This window comes from Diadema antillarum, unplaced genomic scaffold, assembly GCF_040938485.1.
Source record: "Diadema antillarum isolate AM-2024a unplaced genomic scaffold, OU_Dant_1.0 scf00000060, whole genome shotgun sequence".
Lineage (NCBI taxonomy): Eukaryota > Metazoa > Echinodermata > Echinoidea > Diadematoida > Diadematidae > Diadema > Diadema antillarum.
Genome location: NW_027270949.1, coordinates 1711908 through 1728412, shown reverse-complemented (window position 1 = coordinate 1728412; position 16505 = coordinate 1711908). Strand labels below are relative to the sequence as shown.

Here is a 16505-nt window from a genome sequence, read left to right as displayed (position 1 = left end):
TCATTTCAAGTAATTCAAATATGGATTTTCATGCAAATGTGCACATAGACTCATACTTGGGGTTTTGGGTTGTTTTGAGTGTGTGTTGTGTGTTTGTTTGTCTGTTTTTCCCCCCATCCCTCCACTCCCCCCTCTCTGTCCCTATATTCCAAACACCCACACCCTCATCCTCCACCACTAACCACCCCTCTCCACCCCCATCCCCACCCCCACCTTCTCTGAGAACACTGTAAATTGACGTCACCAACAAGGCAAGTACAATGTACAGTCCGTCCTTTTAATCCCCCACCCCCCCACCCCCCCCCCCCCCCCCTTTTGCGATCCTCGCAGCTACACGTGTCACTCTGAGCATGGTAGGCGCTTGTACAGTCTTGACATAACATTTTCCCATTGACCATGAATTATCCCATACACAATAGTGTATTCGATCATGCTAGGAGCAACGGAAAGAATATTCTATTCTTATTCAAATTCATTCAGTTTTGTGATTATCCCAACGTACATATTGGTGTTTAATATTTTTATCCCAAATTATTTTGGCTTGCAAAGAGCCTAGTTTATTAAAGTTGTATCGCCCGTGACTGCTGTCGCGTACGTGGGAGCTCGTACTGTTCGTAGCAGCCACTACATGGCACATTACTTTCGTAGCTACTGTAGTTCACTTTTAGTGTACATGCATGCAGTAGCGCTACTGATTTGTCCAAAATGAATACCTGCCGCTACTTTATTGTGACCCTCGTGGCCATTATGAGCCTCAGATTTGTGGAAGGAGATGGAAATTCTGCGGAACGCCTGTATGACAAAGCTACGTTTGAGACAACAGTCGGAACTAAAGATCATTTCGTTAAATTCTTTGCCCCATGGTGAGTAGATCGTTACATGATGAACCTTCAGTGCGTTTAGTCCCGGGTGTTTGCTTTTGTGTGGTGTGTATGCTATTGCTCATATTAATTATTATTAGAAACAAGTCTAGAACCTATCTGTGCTGTGTCCATGTCTAAAACTCTAAGTTCTAATGATGTTAGAGTGTAGTCTAATCTAACCGCCGCGTTTAACTTAGTATGCTTAATGTGCCCTGAAAGGGATAGTACAGTTTTGGTGGAGATGAGAATTGGGTTTTTAACTTTTTGCGAGATACCAAGAAAACACTTATGATATAGTACAGAACATACCATTTTAAGAGGAATTCAAAGTTTATTTGACAAAAATCGGGTTTGGAATGACTGAAACATCAAAAAACAAAGTAAAACAAAGCGATCGTAATAAAGTGTGGGTCCCACACTTTATTAGAATCGCTCTTTTTTTATATCTCAGCCATTTCAAAACCAGTTTTCATCAAATAAACGTTGAATTCCTCATAGAATTACATGCTCTTTCACATTTTATAAGAGGTTTCTCATTATCTCACCAAAAAATGTTAGAAACCTGAAATTACGTCTCAACCATAACTGTACAATCCCTTTAATGTATCTCATGTAAACTGAATTTACCTAATTTAATTGTATTAGAATTTAGATAGACCTACTAGATCTAGATTGATCTGATCGCAGAGGTCCACGCAGAACATCAGTAGGAAACTCGTAGCGGCAACACCTCGCAGGTAGCATCTATAAAGTAACGTTAGGGTAAGAGCACCAGTAATATTCGGTCAGCCACCAGTATTCGGTCACTTATCACTAGTCACCAGCCAGTAAGTTCAACTGTCACAACACACGCAAATCACATCAATTCACATACTTGCACAGTCATTCACAACAGGAAACTCCCTTAGCCCCCTCCAAAAATCCATCCAAAATCCCAAATTTTACCATCAAAAGTGCAGAATTGGCGCTACTTTCCAAAAGCGCGCACGGATAAGGCCCAGTTTTAAGAGTACGGGTCACTGAAAAAGCGCTGAAAATCGAGAAATAGGCCGTTCTCTCGCGGGATTTTTCGCAACGACCCCGATGCAATTTTGCGCCAACAAGGTAGCGTGCGCGTGCATTTTTCAGCTGCCTTGAATACGCATTGACTTTGAACAAAAAAGCGTAAGTGACCGAACACTGGGGATGTTACCCTAGACCTCTAGAAACTTTCTATACATCAGGCATAGGCCTACATGTTGGAACCTACACTGTAGTACTAAACAATCTAAGCTACATCTGACATGGTTTCACATAAATTTACTGGCACTGTTGTACACAACACGAAAGTGCCTTAGTCACCTCCAGAAATCCATCTAAAATCCCAAATTTTGCCGTCAAAAATGCAGGATCGGCACAACTTTTCCTAAGCGCGTGTGAATCAAGTCCTGTGTTAAGAATCATGGTGGATGGTCGCCAAAAAAGCACTAAAAATATTGAGAAATATGTTGATCTGTTGCAAGATTTTTCACTTATTGCAAGTTCAGAGTGTGATGGTATCCTCAATAACACAAAAGAAAAACAGAATTTCCATACGTGCCGATGCAGTGACTAAATTAAATGTACAGGGGTTTGAATGCAAGTGCCGACTCACCAGAATTCGGACACCAACGAGCACTGCAACATGATGCAACCTTGCGCCAACAAGGTATGTAATGTACATACATTGTAATGTATGGCGCTGCATATTTTTCAGCAGGTGACACTCCACTACCTAGCAAATCTGAGCTACCAAGCATTAGAAGGGGAGATGATAGACGCTGCATTGTATACACTTTCCCATGTTTGAAATACGTTTCAATACCCACTGGTCAGAATGCCTTTGCAAACGTCTTTTGCATTGAGTTTCTTGAGTTGTTGCATATTATCAATGCTGTCATTAGTTGATTGGGAGACCTTGTCACTGCGCAGTTCCATTGCCCAGTATGACCCAAGGAGCGTAGATCAGTTGGCAGTGGTTGGTATGGGCAGGTCTGAGCTACATTTGTATTTAAACACATTTCAAAGCAACTTTGCATTCATCAACGCTTCAGAAAGGCATATTCTGGCTCAGTCGCATTTGTGATCGCCTTTTTGTTTTTTGGCATTTCAGAAATGCATTTTTAACCCCATAATCAAAACATCTTTGCATATTTATCAACTGCCCAAAACTCTCTGAGAGCTGTTCTTAATTCTACACCAGATTGTGAGTTGATGAATGTACCCAGGGATCAGTCAGCAGCCCAATCATCTTTTTGCACTTAATCATCATCATCAGTCATTCACTAATGTAAGAGCACTTTTTCCAACTGAAAGTAATACTTGTGTTCAGTTTTACCAGGGCAGATGTATGCTAAATGGGCATGTACAAGCTGTAAAAAATACAGTAGATAGATGATTGTAGTTTTTAATGCCTTTATTTAAAACTCAACAAAAAGTCTCCAGGGTCTTTTATGCAATACTATCTAAACGCGCAAGGAAGCCAAGTAAAAAAAAATTGCCAGTATCAGATTCACATTCTGTGTTGTACACTGTATCTGGCCATGTGATCAATAGCAGGTTTCAATTAAAGGCAATACTTTTCAACAGATGGTGGCCTATTTCCTTTTCTTTTCTTTTCTTTTCTTTTCTTTTCGTTTTTTTGTTTAATTTATAAATTCAGGAATAAGACTTTTTGTCCCCGCCGAACGAGTTCGAGCAGGGGACTATGAAACGGGCTCCGTACGTGTGTGTGTCCGTCCGTGCGTCCGTGCGTCCGTCCGTCCGTCCGTCCGTGTGTGCGTCCGTGTGTGATCAAAATGTTCAAAATGCTACTCCTTCGCCATTTCTAACCCGATTTTGATTCTGTTTGCTTTATATGATAGCACTACATGGGAGCTTTGAAACTTCTATACAGAATTTCAATTGTGACCTTTGACCTTGACCTTTGACCTATATTGTACATTTTGCTTCAAAATGCTACTCCTTCGCCATTTCTAACCCGATTTTGATTCCGTTTGCTTTATATGGTGGCACTAGGTGAGGGCTTCAAAACTTCTACACAGAATTTTGACCTTTGACTTCTTGACCTTTGACCTTGATTTTTGACCTATATTGTACATTTTGCTACAAAATGCTACTCCTTTGCCATTTGTAACCCGATTTCAATTCCGTTTGCTTTAAGTGATGGCACTAGGTGAGGGCTTTAAAACTTGTACACAGAATTTTGACCTTTGACTTCTTTGACCTTTGACCTTGATTTTTTACCTATATTGTACATTGGCTACAAAATGCTACTCCTTCGCCACTTCTAACCCGATTTCGATTCCGTTTGCTTTATGTGATGGCACTAGGTGAGGGCTTCAAAACTTCTACATAGAATTTTGACCTTTGACCTTCATCTTTTTACCTATATTGTACATTTTGCTACTAAATGCTACTTCCGGCGGGGACATATATTACGCACCGCGTAATTTCTACTTTTCCTTGTTTTAAACTTGTCACTGCATCAGTTTGGTTTGTGTGATGTGTGTCAATGGAAGTGTGTTCATGACAGCTCATCAATAAATACAGATTGTGAAATCTGATCACTGCATGTGATGTACTTGGTTTATGAGAAATGAAACAGTTTTGTCTCTTCCAATTTACGACACAGGAAATCAATAACACCTGAGAAATTGTCATGATGAATGGGGGAAAGGGGCTGCGAGTACAGTCAAGCCCATTTGTCTCTACTACTCTACTATGTCAATGAATAAAAATCCACATGATGGGGCTTGCATCAAGATTATTTTCCATGGCACTATTTCTATGTTGATTTCAATCAAAGTACGAATGCATGTAGCATTGAATAGTGAACCATTTTGCGACTTTTTCTTGAAGTGTTTCTACATTTACTGTAGTCTGAGGTATAGAATAAAGGTGTGTGTAAAGTCAATAATCTTGTCCTTCCTCCTGAGTACAATTAATGGAGAAAGCATTTTAGATGACTTTGATTTTAGTAGCTCTCTGAGCCAATGACTGAAACATATTTTATGTATTTTGTGCACAAATACATTGCATGTCAGGGAATAATTTTCCTGGTATCGCATCACAATTTGCTATGCACTTTTACACCACTGCTACACAAACTATCTTGTGTGTAGCACTTTTTCCATAGAAATGTACTGGATACCATGTGAAATATTGTTCATCAGCTGAAATTGCTAATCAAATTTGAGTTGGAAAATTATTCCCTGCATGTGTGTGTTTACAATGTATGTTTTACTCTCAATTTACACTGGTGTAAAACATATTTTGTATATTCAACTCAGTATGTAGAAAAGCATGTCTGAGCATCCTCTAGCAAAGTACTTTACAGTTTATTTGAAAAAGCAAATTTACCATAAAAGGCTAACATGCAAAAAAAAAGGTGCACATCATGGCAAAGCAACATTATCATCTCAGGATGTGAATTTACACTTTAAGTATGTGGTGTGCCTTCCAAATCAAAACTAGTCATTTATGCGTTATAAGAGGAAAGCTACAACTTAGTATGGTACTGGTACTTAAAGTTAGAATTTGCTATCTGTCTGGCCTTGAATAACACTCTTCAGAGAGCTCAAATTTTTAATAGTATTTAAAAATATAATCTCAAGTGTTCCGCTGGACGTCAGAACTCTGCTGGTACTGTACACTACTGGAAGCCTGAAGTCTCATTACTGTACTGTGCCTTATTCACCAATTGGCGCATCCATTGGGTTGCTTTTCTTTCTTTCTTTTTTGTCAGGGGCACAAAAACTTACCATCAGATTAAAAAAACAGGGTACATTTGTAATGTAATCCCCGTAATTCCTCTTGAACCACATTGGTTTTCCTTGGAGACTGTGGTATTGCTAGGCCTGAGTAGTTTGGCAAACTTTGCTTTTTAAAAGGTACAGCTTTTAAAAAGCTACTGCACAAGCCTTGCTTTTGAAAAGGATATCTCAGCCTTTGGGGTGATGCGTTCAAGATTTGGCTCCAATTTGATCTTACATCAGTGTAAGAAAACTCAAGAACAATTCAGCAAAGTACAGTGCAATCTCGGAAGTTCCAAGAAAATTTGTCCAAAATTGTGCCAAATTGCAATGATGCTGTTTGAGCATCATCACAGACTCACAATATCATCCTCTATGGCATGTTCCTTGTAGCATGTTGTATGCTCAAATACTGTATACGCTATAATTTTCGCGTACATAAATTTTTGCGAATTGCCGCTGTCACACATTTTCGCAAGTGGTTAAATTCGCGATTGGGGGACCAGAGAAAATATGAAGTGGCAAAGAAAGTGTGAATTTTCAACTTACTAGCAAATAAGAATGATACTAGTTATACACTGCATGAAAAAAAACTTACCAAACTCTGCGAACTAGTAAGTTAGAATTCAACATTTTTGAAGTGGATAAGTCCATCGCGCTAGATTTCTGACGAGTGGTCCCCTTGCGATAATGGATTGGCTCTCTGCAGTATTCGTAAGTAGACGTGGACGTGCTATATACGTACGTAAACAAGCTTAGCCAGTATGGTCTGTTCGGTAAGCCGTGACATGATAAACTAGTACTGAAATTTTCGTATCATCAAGGCAAGGGATTCATTTTGGAAGGTAATATTTTCGTGTGTTGTTAATTTCGCGAATAGCTCCCGACTCGCGAAATTCGCAAAAATAGAACCCTCGCGAAATATATAGCATATACAGTAGTACGATGATGTTTATCCACTTCAATTATTTTCTTTTAATGGTGTTATTATGTTAATGACTTGTACATTAAAGATTAGTCAATAAAAATTTAAAAGTGAAATATTTCATTTTGAATTTGGATTTTTGCTTCTTACAGGAACTCCATCCTTACTTTTCCATTACAGTGTATTATAGTTAATACTGAGGTACAAGCTGTATACATTGTACACCATTGAAACCCAGATGCTACGTGGCCAAATTGTCAGTGCTCCGTTAACATGTAAAGAGGCATTCTTGTTCTGTAGTGCACTGGATTGAGTGAAGTTGCTTGGGTTTTTGTTACATGGCTGAGTGTGTGTGAAATCCTGGTACATGGTAATTTTATGCACAGTGTGTGCCACACGTGGGATGCCTTGCTGAGTTGCAGGCACCCAAGCCTGTTCTCACATGACTGTCTTTGAGTAGTGGTTGGTATTCTTGTTTAAGCTTCTACTTCCTCCATCACATCATTTAATTTCATTGTCCCTATTTTTTTTTTTCAATTTGGCATATAAAAGTTGAATGGTCATATTGTCAGTTTGTTTGTTTGTTTGTTTTTGTTCTTGTTTTTGTTTTTTGGGGAGGATGGCAGATGCTTGGTTCTGTTCTTATTTTTGTTGATTTTTTAGAGTACATATGTACAAAGTTGTAGTTGACAGACAAAGCAAAGTTGAGAAATACATGTACATTGTACTGTGCCTGATGAAACATACACTTACACCCAGCATCCTCACCAAAATGACGAACACGTGGCGATAATGTCTTGTCGGGTAGCTGGAAATATTTACCCATGGCGGCTCGAAAAAATGTGTAGTCGGGTTGAGGGTGGGGGGGGGACTGCACTCGGTGGGACATCAATACAGTGTGTACGTGTACACCAGTGTCTTTTGCAGAACATCTTGTTACCCTCTACTGGATATCACTGACATTGTGCACCCCTTGGTAGAAAGCAGTGGCAAGGATTACCTGCACCACTGGTGGACAGGATTAACAAAGAGGGGCCAATGAAGTACTAGAGCCTGTGACAGCCATTTGACTGAAGATCAAGTATTGAAACCCTCATGACCTTATATTTATGAACAGTTGTGTCAAAATTTTGCCAACTGCTGTAACCTCTGTTTCAGTGGAATTTCCATGTTATGTGACTGCCTGTCTCAAAACCCACAGAAAAGTAGGCCAAAATGACTTTTCATTTTTCTACGTAGTTTGAAAGAGTTATCTCTCGGCTTTCAAATGATGCATCGTACACTGTACACTTAAAGGGTATGTACAGTTCTGGTCAAGGTGAGGATTTAGCTTTTAACATTTTGCAAGTTATTCAGAGACCACTCTATGAGATGTCAAAGAGCATGCAATTCTAAGGGGTATCAAAAGGTTATTTGATGAAAATCGGTTTTGAAATGGGTGAGAAATCCAAAATCAAGGTGAAACAAAGAGATCCTAATAAAAGGCATGGCCTGTCGCCTTTTATTATTATCACTTTTTAGATGTCTCAGCCATTTGAAAACCAATTTTCATCAAATGAATGTTGAATCCTTAAAATTACATGCTCTTTCATATTTCATAAGAGGTTTCTCATTTTATCCACTCACTTTATAGGAATGTTCAAAACATGAATCTCCACCTCAACCAGTACTGTACAGTCCCAGGTCGTTCATGTTGGACCATCTGAACCCATTCAAAACATGATTGAAATAAGAGTTTTGGAGTTGCAGTTTCATAGAAAAGGGAGAAAAGAGGATTTAAAGATTAGGGTCCCTCAGGAATTCTGTGCAAAAGTATCAATGAAAATCACAGTGAAGGCAGCTTCTGTCTGAGAACATACTGTATGGTCCAGATAAACTGCTTATCTCGATTTTGGTCATGTTTTCGCCACCAAGTTTTGACTGTACAATTGTGTAGGCACAGAAGAGATTACACTCCCATGTAAGGCAAACTTTTAGTCAGTCAAATTTTAGTCGGTCAACCCTAATGACTATTTTGGTCTATTACAGAGAATGAGACTTTTTGTGTGTGCGGTTTCGAGCTAGGCAGTCACATATACCGTATGATGCATCTAAATTTTCATGTGCTGTTTGCCACCCTTTGTCTCTTTTTCACATCATACAGGCATTAGTTTCATGGTGCATACATGTATGTTGTAAATGAATTTTTTTTTTTCACTTTTTTTGTATCATGCTTAACCCTTTGAGGATGGGCTGATTTTGCCATAACACTCATTTCCCCATAGACACTGGCCCAAATCTTCTTTGGACTCATCCTCAAAGGGTTAAAGTAAGCATCATTGCTTCAGACTCCAAGATATCTTACACTTAATATGTCATGATACTTTTACTCCATAGGTGTGGACATTGCAAGCGACTGGTGCCAGTGTGGGATGAGCTAGGAGAGAAGTACAATACAGCAGATGACAGCCAGCTTACCATCGCCAAGGTAATTGTTGCCTCTGGTAACCCTGTAGTTAAACTGTTTTACAAATAAGGCACATTATGCACACTTTTGTGTTCGTTGGAGGTGAGGCTATGATTTTCAAAGCAGGCAGTAATATTTAGTGAGAACTTAAGATTCTCTCGTGTGTATGTATTGTGACATTCAAAATATAGCAAAATTCAGCCTGTTACTTTGGTCCGTCATTGTACAGAGTGTTTTGAGATGCGAGTGACGGTCCAAAGCCATTCCTCTGAACTATGCATGCACACACTCACACAGCGTGTCTTGCCATCATACAGAGTTTTCCCCGATTACATGAGCCAATAATGGCAGTGTGGCATCAGGACTTCATTTGGGATCTTGTGCCTTTTTGTTGGCATCTGTTGTGTCATAGTGGCATCGTCTTATTCAACCCTGTACAGATTTAGGATCAAGAGGAACCAGCACTCCCTTCAAAGATATCCAAAGTTTAAAAAATGACTATGAAAGTAAGAATCTCTGAAAAGATTCAAATGATTCTTGGAGTCAAAAGGGGCCTCCGAGCTTTCGATCCTAGCAGAATCTTCGTCAGAGGCAAAATGACAAACACGCAGGGACAGCTATCACATATAAGGACTACACACTACAAGAACACTCAGGGTAGGGCTAGGAACACAGAACAGAGGAAACAAAGAAAATCAAGCAATTCTTGTGTATTTTTTCTTTGCACCATCAACTCATATCCATTGACCCAGGTTGACTGCACCATTGAAACTGAGTTGTGCTCCACCCATGGCGTCACTGGCTACCCCACCCTGAAGTTCTACCATGATGGAAAAGAGGTGGCTAAGTACAAGGGCAAGAGAGACGTGGAGACCTTGGAAAAGTTTATCCAGGAGCAACTCAATCCCGAGGTATGGTGGACAAGTCCTTCTACCACTCCACTCCACCCTCACTCACCCCCAACCCCTCCCCCCCCCCCCCCCAAAAAAAAAAGAAAAAGAAAAGAAATAAAAAAATAAAAATGAATAAAAAAAAATAAGAAAAAAATAGAAATAAGCTGGTTAAAGGGACTGTACAGTACTGGTTGAGGTGGGGATTCATGTTTTGAACATTCCTAAGTGAGATAATGAAAAGCCTCGTATGAAATATGAAAGAGCATGTAATTTTAAGAAGGATTCAACGTTTATTTGATGAAAATTGGTTTTCAAATGGCTGAGATATCCAAAAGAGTGCTAATAATAAAAGGCGACATGCCACAACTTTATGAGGATCTCTTTGTTTCACCTTGTTTTTGGATATCTCAGTCATTTCAAAACCGATTTTCATCTAATAAACTTTTGATACCCCTTAGAACTGCATGCTCTTTGACATCTCATAGAGTGGTTTCTAAATATCTCGCAAAACGTTAAAAGCTAAATCCTCACCTCGACCAGAACTGTACACACCCTTTAAATCTCATCTTGTTTGTATGTTTACTGGTGTGTCTTACCAATTTTTTTTTTTTGTCTTCTCATTTGCCAAACGAAGAAACTCTTGCTTATAGATCAAAATTTACAACATTTACACTTACTGTGTGAGGTCTCATGTTTCGTTTTCAACTTATTTTCATCATAGGTACTACCTTAGTTTATGTCATCATCATTCTTCTTCTCCTCCTCCTGGTCTTTCTCCTTTTTCTTTATCTTTTTGTCTTCTGCTTCTTCTATACTTCTCCTTCTACTTCCACTTTCATTTTTACTTTTTAATCTTTTTTATACTTTTTTGTGTCTTTTCCACTTGGTCTCTTCTTGTTCTCTTTCACCTTTTCTTAAAAATAGTCTTCTTTTTCTTCCTCTTTATCTTTCTTCCTACTCCCTCGTCATTTCTCATTATCCTAAACCGTTATGATATCTATTGCTCGAAGAAGAGTAGAATATTACTGGTAGACTGACTTTCTTGTATATCTACATCTCTTCACTTCAGGAAGATGTACCCCAGCCACCAGAGCCGAAGCATGGCCTGTACGAGCTCACCGAGTCCAACTTCCAGGGCCACATTGCCAAGGGCAGCCACTTTGTCAAGTTTTACGCACCGTGGTGCGGGCACTGTAAGCGTTTGGCCCCAACATGGGAGGAACTGGCACAGGGCTTCCAGCACTCAGACATCGTCACTATTGCAAAGGTGAGTGGTCTTGGTGGTATCAAAGATCCTACACTCCCTAAGATGATCAACTCTTCCGATTTTACACGGCCGCTGGTGAAACAGAAGTGGCTGCCGCCCGCTAGGGTTGAGCAGGTACAATGTATAGATCAAACAAGAGTTGGCCTTTTGCAAAGGCAGCTGGCAGTAATTTGTGGACGTAGACAGTCACAGCGAATGTGGTGATCTGCGAGTGGAGCTGAGCGAGCTATGTTCGAGTTTACTGCTCGCTGTGACCAGGGAGGTGAGACGAAAACTCGCTGTGCACAGTCTTCTGGAAATCAAAATAATGAAAACCCAAACCTGCTGATGGTTTGATGTACATGCGTACAGTAGCTATTGATGCAGTTTAATGCACTGCATCAATTCTTAGGTTTACTCATAATTCTTTTACAGAAAAATCCTTCTTTCCTGTCTTAGCCTGACTTGGTCATACGCAAACATATCAGGAAAGTACAGCTCATATAGAAACTATCCCCGCTCAATGCTAGTGGCGTATTCTTTTAAATAAAAATCCCACAATTCCAAGCGGCAGCGTTTCACTTTTTGACTGAGAGTTGACCATCTCATTGTGTGTAGGATCTTTGGAGGTACTGTATCACCTCGTGGAGTGATAAAAGTTGTTCAAGAACGGCTAGAGTCAGCAGAAAATTTGTCTGGTGGTCCTCCTGTGCAGGTTCACTGACTCTTTGTGTGCCATCGTGTATTAAACCTCCCATGTGTCTCATTATTCTGAGATATTCTGAGCATTTATTTATCCATCAATAAAACACATGAAGAACACCAACACATGTTTTGTACTAGTGGCATCCCTGGTTGAAACTTTGCTCTGTAGTTATGGAATGAATTTGCATATCTGTAGTTTATTTCTGGTAATATAATCACAGATTGTGTATTAACATAATGAAAATCAATCTATAATACAATTGTACTTCAGGTAGTAGCAGCAAACTTTTGTTTTTAATGATTGAAGTTAGGAGGCTGATGGCATAATAGCCTTTTGCCAACAGAAGCTAGGCAAGTCCTGTATATAATATGTGACCCGCTGCAACAAAAGAATCCAAAAGTCACGGGAGGTCGATTTTCTGAAAATGGCATAACATTATTCCCTTACTCTTTTGCTTTAATTCCATGTATAACATGACTCATAAAAGTACTCTGTTGTGGAGATATTGGTGATTTTATGAGACCATGTCGAGTGGTCTAGGAAATTAGCGTGTCAAGAAAACCGCCTTCAAAGTTTTCTATCCAACACAATTGTGATCATCGGGAGGCTTAACAGTTTTCATCTCTTGACAATAGAAGGTCCACTCATAGCAACCTCTGCAATGTTCACTCAAGCTTAGCGCCAGCGGTCTGCGCACGACCAATCTGTAACCAGCATGCCATGCACTGACCAATAAGTTCACTCCCTTATTGCTGGGGCGGAATCTATTTGCAGCGCTAAATCCAAATCTTCCGACATGTTCCTGTTCCCTTGAAAGTCAGAAAATCATGGCCCAGAAAAATGCTATTTTCTTGCCTTTCCTTTGATCATTGAGCTTCAAAATTTTGGCAGATGATAGATGATACATTAGACTACAGCATTATACCAACAACATAAATTTGATGGTTTTGACCGATTTTGATGATCTGACTTAAAACTTGATTTTTGTGGTTCAGCGGTCAGTGACTTTCAGATCCTTTTGTTGTGGCGGGTCACATATAACAGGGTTCATACAGGTCATGGAAAGCCTAGAAAGTCATGGAATTTGGCTTAGTCTTTTTCCAGGCCTTGAAAGGCATGGAAAACTGATATTTTCATGAAAAGGTCATGGAAAGTCATGGAATTGCAAATATAGAAGTTTTTATGTAATTTGTGTGAGACATGTATAATCAATGCCCTCTGCTTCGCTTTGATTTGAGATCAAATTTTCAGTCTAACGCGTAAAAAAAAAAGTATAATAGTCATGGAAAAGTCATGGAATTCTGGGTAGAAAGGTCATGGAAAGTCATGGAATTTAATGAATGAGAAAGAGTATGAAGTATAAGGACACTTCAGTATCTCACGGTGAGAGGGTTACCTACACTTGTACATTTAATGGTATGGAGTCTCATCCAGTAGAGCTGTAGAATCATGAGAAGGTTAGATTTTACTGTTGTGTTCTCTTATCTTGTTTTTGTATTCAGGTTGACTGCACTGCGCACAGGAAAGTGTGTGAGCAGTATGGGGTCAAAGGTTACCCCACTCTCAAGTTCTTCAAAGATGGCGATGATGTGAGTATGGTCATGTGATAAAACTTTTCAAAAAAATGGTGCAGAAGTCATTGATTTTAGAAAAAAAAACTGAAGGGAAGTGTTTATGTCATTGGGAATAGCTTGTGTGTGCTGCAAGGTAGCACGCTGGCTGTATAAATCTTGTATAAAGGCAATAGAATGATTGTACTCTTTAATACAAAGTGAGCTTAAGACTGGTTTAATGGGGCGACAGAAATACATCTTATGATATGCACAGCTAGAATGGGAGAAATTTCATGAAAAGCAGGAGAGATTTTGCAAAAAGGGCCTGAAAGTGGGAGAGCTTGAGTCTCTGATGTAGTCATGTTTACCAATAACCCAGCAAGCATTACATCCTAGACGGGCTTTGGTTGCTAAATTATTGATCATTGTCAGATGTGATGTTTTTGGATAAAGACATTTACAACTTTGAAATACTATCACTTTCTTTATCACTGTCCAATTTGTGGGCTCTACTGGAAAAGTAGAAATCTGAGTAATTGTTCACACTTGGCAAGTTGAGATGAATTTCACATGTTCTTAATTCTGTGAAATCAAACTATAGTGTTACATAATAAATAGCGTATTTAACTAATACATATAACAGGCGAACCAAATTCATGAGCTTTTGTTTTCATGCTAGTTTCTTGTTGCGTAAAATGCACAAACATTTTCCACACCACAGACATTTCCACTTTTACAGAAACATTGTGATTTCCTGCTGTTTATCACAACAACTATACACATAATGTGGTATTTCACCTCAAGGTCAAAAATGACAATTTCTACTCGGATGAAGAAAGTCAAAGAAGTACCCTGATAATTCAGTTAAAAAGTGGGGGCACTGTGGCATGGTGGATTAGACTCCCGACTCCGAATTGGAGGACCTGAGTTCGATTCCCGCCCAGTGCTTACGTCCTTGGACAAGATTTTTTACCCACCATGTCCCTCTTGACCCATTTGTATAAATGGATACTTGGCACCGCTATGTTAATAATAATGGCAGGGCCCTCTGGTCGAGCAGTGGCAACACTGAAGAGGCTTCCTGATAAATAAGACATTATTATTGTCATTGTTATTATCATTATTATTATTATTATTGTTATTATTATTATTATTATTATTATTATTATTGTTATTATTATTATTATTGTTATTATTATTATTATTATTGTTATTATTATTATTATTATTATTATTATTATTATTATTATTATTATTATTATTATTATTATTATTATTGTCATTATAATTATAAATATTAAAACTGTTCCTTGCTCATCACAGGTGGACTCATACCGAGGTGGGCGTGACCATGCCAGCCTGAAGACGTACGTCACCAAGATGACCTCAGCTGCACCTCAGGGTGAGGCCCCGCCCCCTCCTCAGGAAGCCGAGAAGCCAGCCGACGCCCAGCCACCAAGCCCCGAAAAGGATGCTGAAACTTCCAAGGTGGGGGACGGATGCTCTCATATGTACCTTAAAGCCCATCATACCATCCTAAAGAAAAAGCAAGCAACTGAATGAACAAAAGCGCAAAAAAAGATATTGTTGTTTAACCATATTCTTTATCATATAAATAAACAATATGACATGAAAGGCCTAGGTTGCCTCCCGGATTAAACTGGAGACAAAGGACAATAGAGATTAACATGTACATACAACGTACATCTTACATAATTAAAGGAGAAGTCCACCTTCATATACGTGTCCACCTTCATATACGTGTGGATTGAGTGAATGCAACAGTATTAGTAGAACACAACAGTGAAAATTTGGGGAAAATCGGACAATCTGTTCAAAAGTTATGAATCTTTAAAATGTCTGCGCAGTCACTGCTGGTTGAGAAGACTACTTCAGTGTATGATGTCACATGCGTACAACGATATAAGGAAAATAAAAAGAGAATTTCAAAAAATTATACTTTGTGAATAAAGTGCACATTTCTTCGACTTGTTACTGATGTATGGTAAGGGTAATATTATTCCCCCCCTGCCTTCTGAAAGAGAGAAGACGAGTGTTCTTTTGTTATGCGAGAAAGGTGAAAATACATGTATGTGGATTTTTCTTTATTTTTTCTTTATGTCATTGTACACATGTGACATCACGAGCTATAGTAGTCTTCTCATCCAGCCGTGACTGAGCAGAAACTTCAAGAATTCATAACTTTTGAACGGATTGTCCGATTTTCCTCAAACTCTCACTGATGTGTTCTACTAATATTGCTGCATTCACTAAACCCACATGTCTATGGAGGTAATTTTGTCCTTTAAAGACCCACTCAACAATTACATATACATAATCATGAACAAACTGATGGAAGAAAAATACATGTATACATAAATAAATTACGATATGTGATATTTGATTCTAAAGCATACATTTCTATCTTCATAATGAATGAATGGAAAAAAATAATAAATGAATAAGATGAAATGGAATTAAGAATGATATAAAAATAATCGATGAATGATAAGATTGAATTAGATTAGATAATTTTTTTTTTCATTTCTTCTCTTTCGTTTTTGATTTTCTTTCTTTCCTCTCAATAGGTTCTGGTCCTCGGAACTGACACATTCCCAGAAGCGATTGCATCAGGGACAACCTTTGTAAAGTTTTACGCCCCGTGGTATGTAGACGCTGTCCAGCTCTGTGACATGTCCAACACCGTGTCATGTGCGGCAGTGGCATGCAGTGTGCTACACGGCCCACAGCCATGATATTTTTTTCTCTCTCTATCTTGTTTTACGTAAGACTCAATAGGAGATTGAAATGCTCAAAATATTTTTGAAAGTTTGCCATTATACCACACATACTGTAAAACACGATATTTTAGCGGCATGAAATTTTCACGAATTGGAGCTGACGGCCTTTCTTGCAGCATGAAATGTTTGCGAATTGCCACTGGCATCCAATGCATATTTTGTAGGTAAGAACCTTTGCATGCATTTTAATTTTGCGAATCTTGGCTCTTGCAAAATTTGCGAAATTAAAATGCACGCGAACATACCTTGTTTTACAGTACCACACAGAATGTTATTATTTTACAGCTGTGGCTTGAGCCC

General features: G+C 38.9%; 1 protein-coding gene across 1 annotated transcript; it reads left to right on the top strand.

Annotated features, from left to right (window-relative positions):
• The first annotated feature begins 693 nt into the window (after positions 1-693).
• Positions 694-16160, top strand: LOC139716000 (thioredoxin domain-containing protein 5-like). Its single transcript, XM_071627557.1, has 7 exons — positions 694-863; positions 8937-9027; positions 9759-9917; positions 10969-11166; positions 13354-13440; positions 14728-14892; positions 15993-16160. The coding sequence occupies exons 1-7, from the start codon at positions 706-708 to the stop codon at positions 16158-16160; spliced, it is 1026 nt and encodes a 341-aa protein (XP_071483658.1). The 5' UTR covers positions 694-705.
• Positions 16161-16505: the final 345 nt, after the last annotated feature.

Bases quoted from the DNA above. Each gene is read 5' to 3' on its own strand.
- LOC139716000 (XM_071627557.1), top strand. From the start codon at position 706: ATGAATACCTGCCGCTACTTTATTGTGACCCTCGTGGCCATTATGAGC. The intron at 11,167-13,353 runs GTGAGTGGTCTT...TTTTGTATTCAG, and splicing joins ACATCGTCACTATTGCAAAG to GTTGACTGCACTGCGCACAG. The intron at 14,893-15,992 runs GTGGGGGACGGA...TCCTCTCAATAG, and splicing joins AGGATGCTGAAACTTCCAAG to GTTCTGGTCCTCGGAACTGA.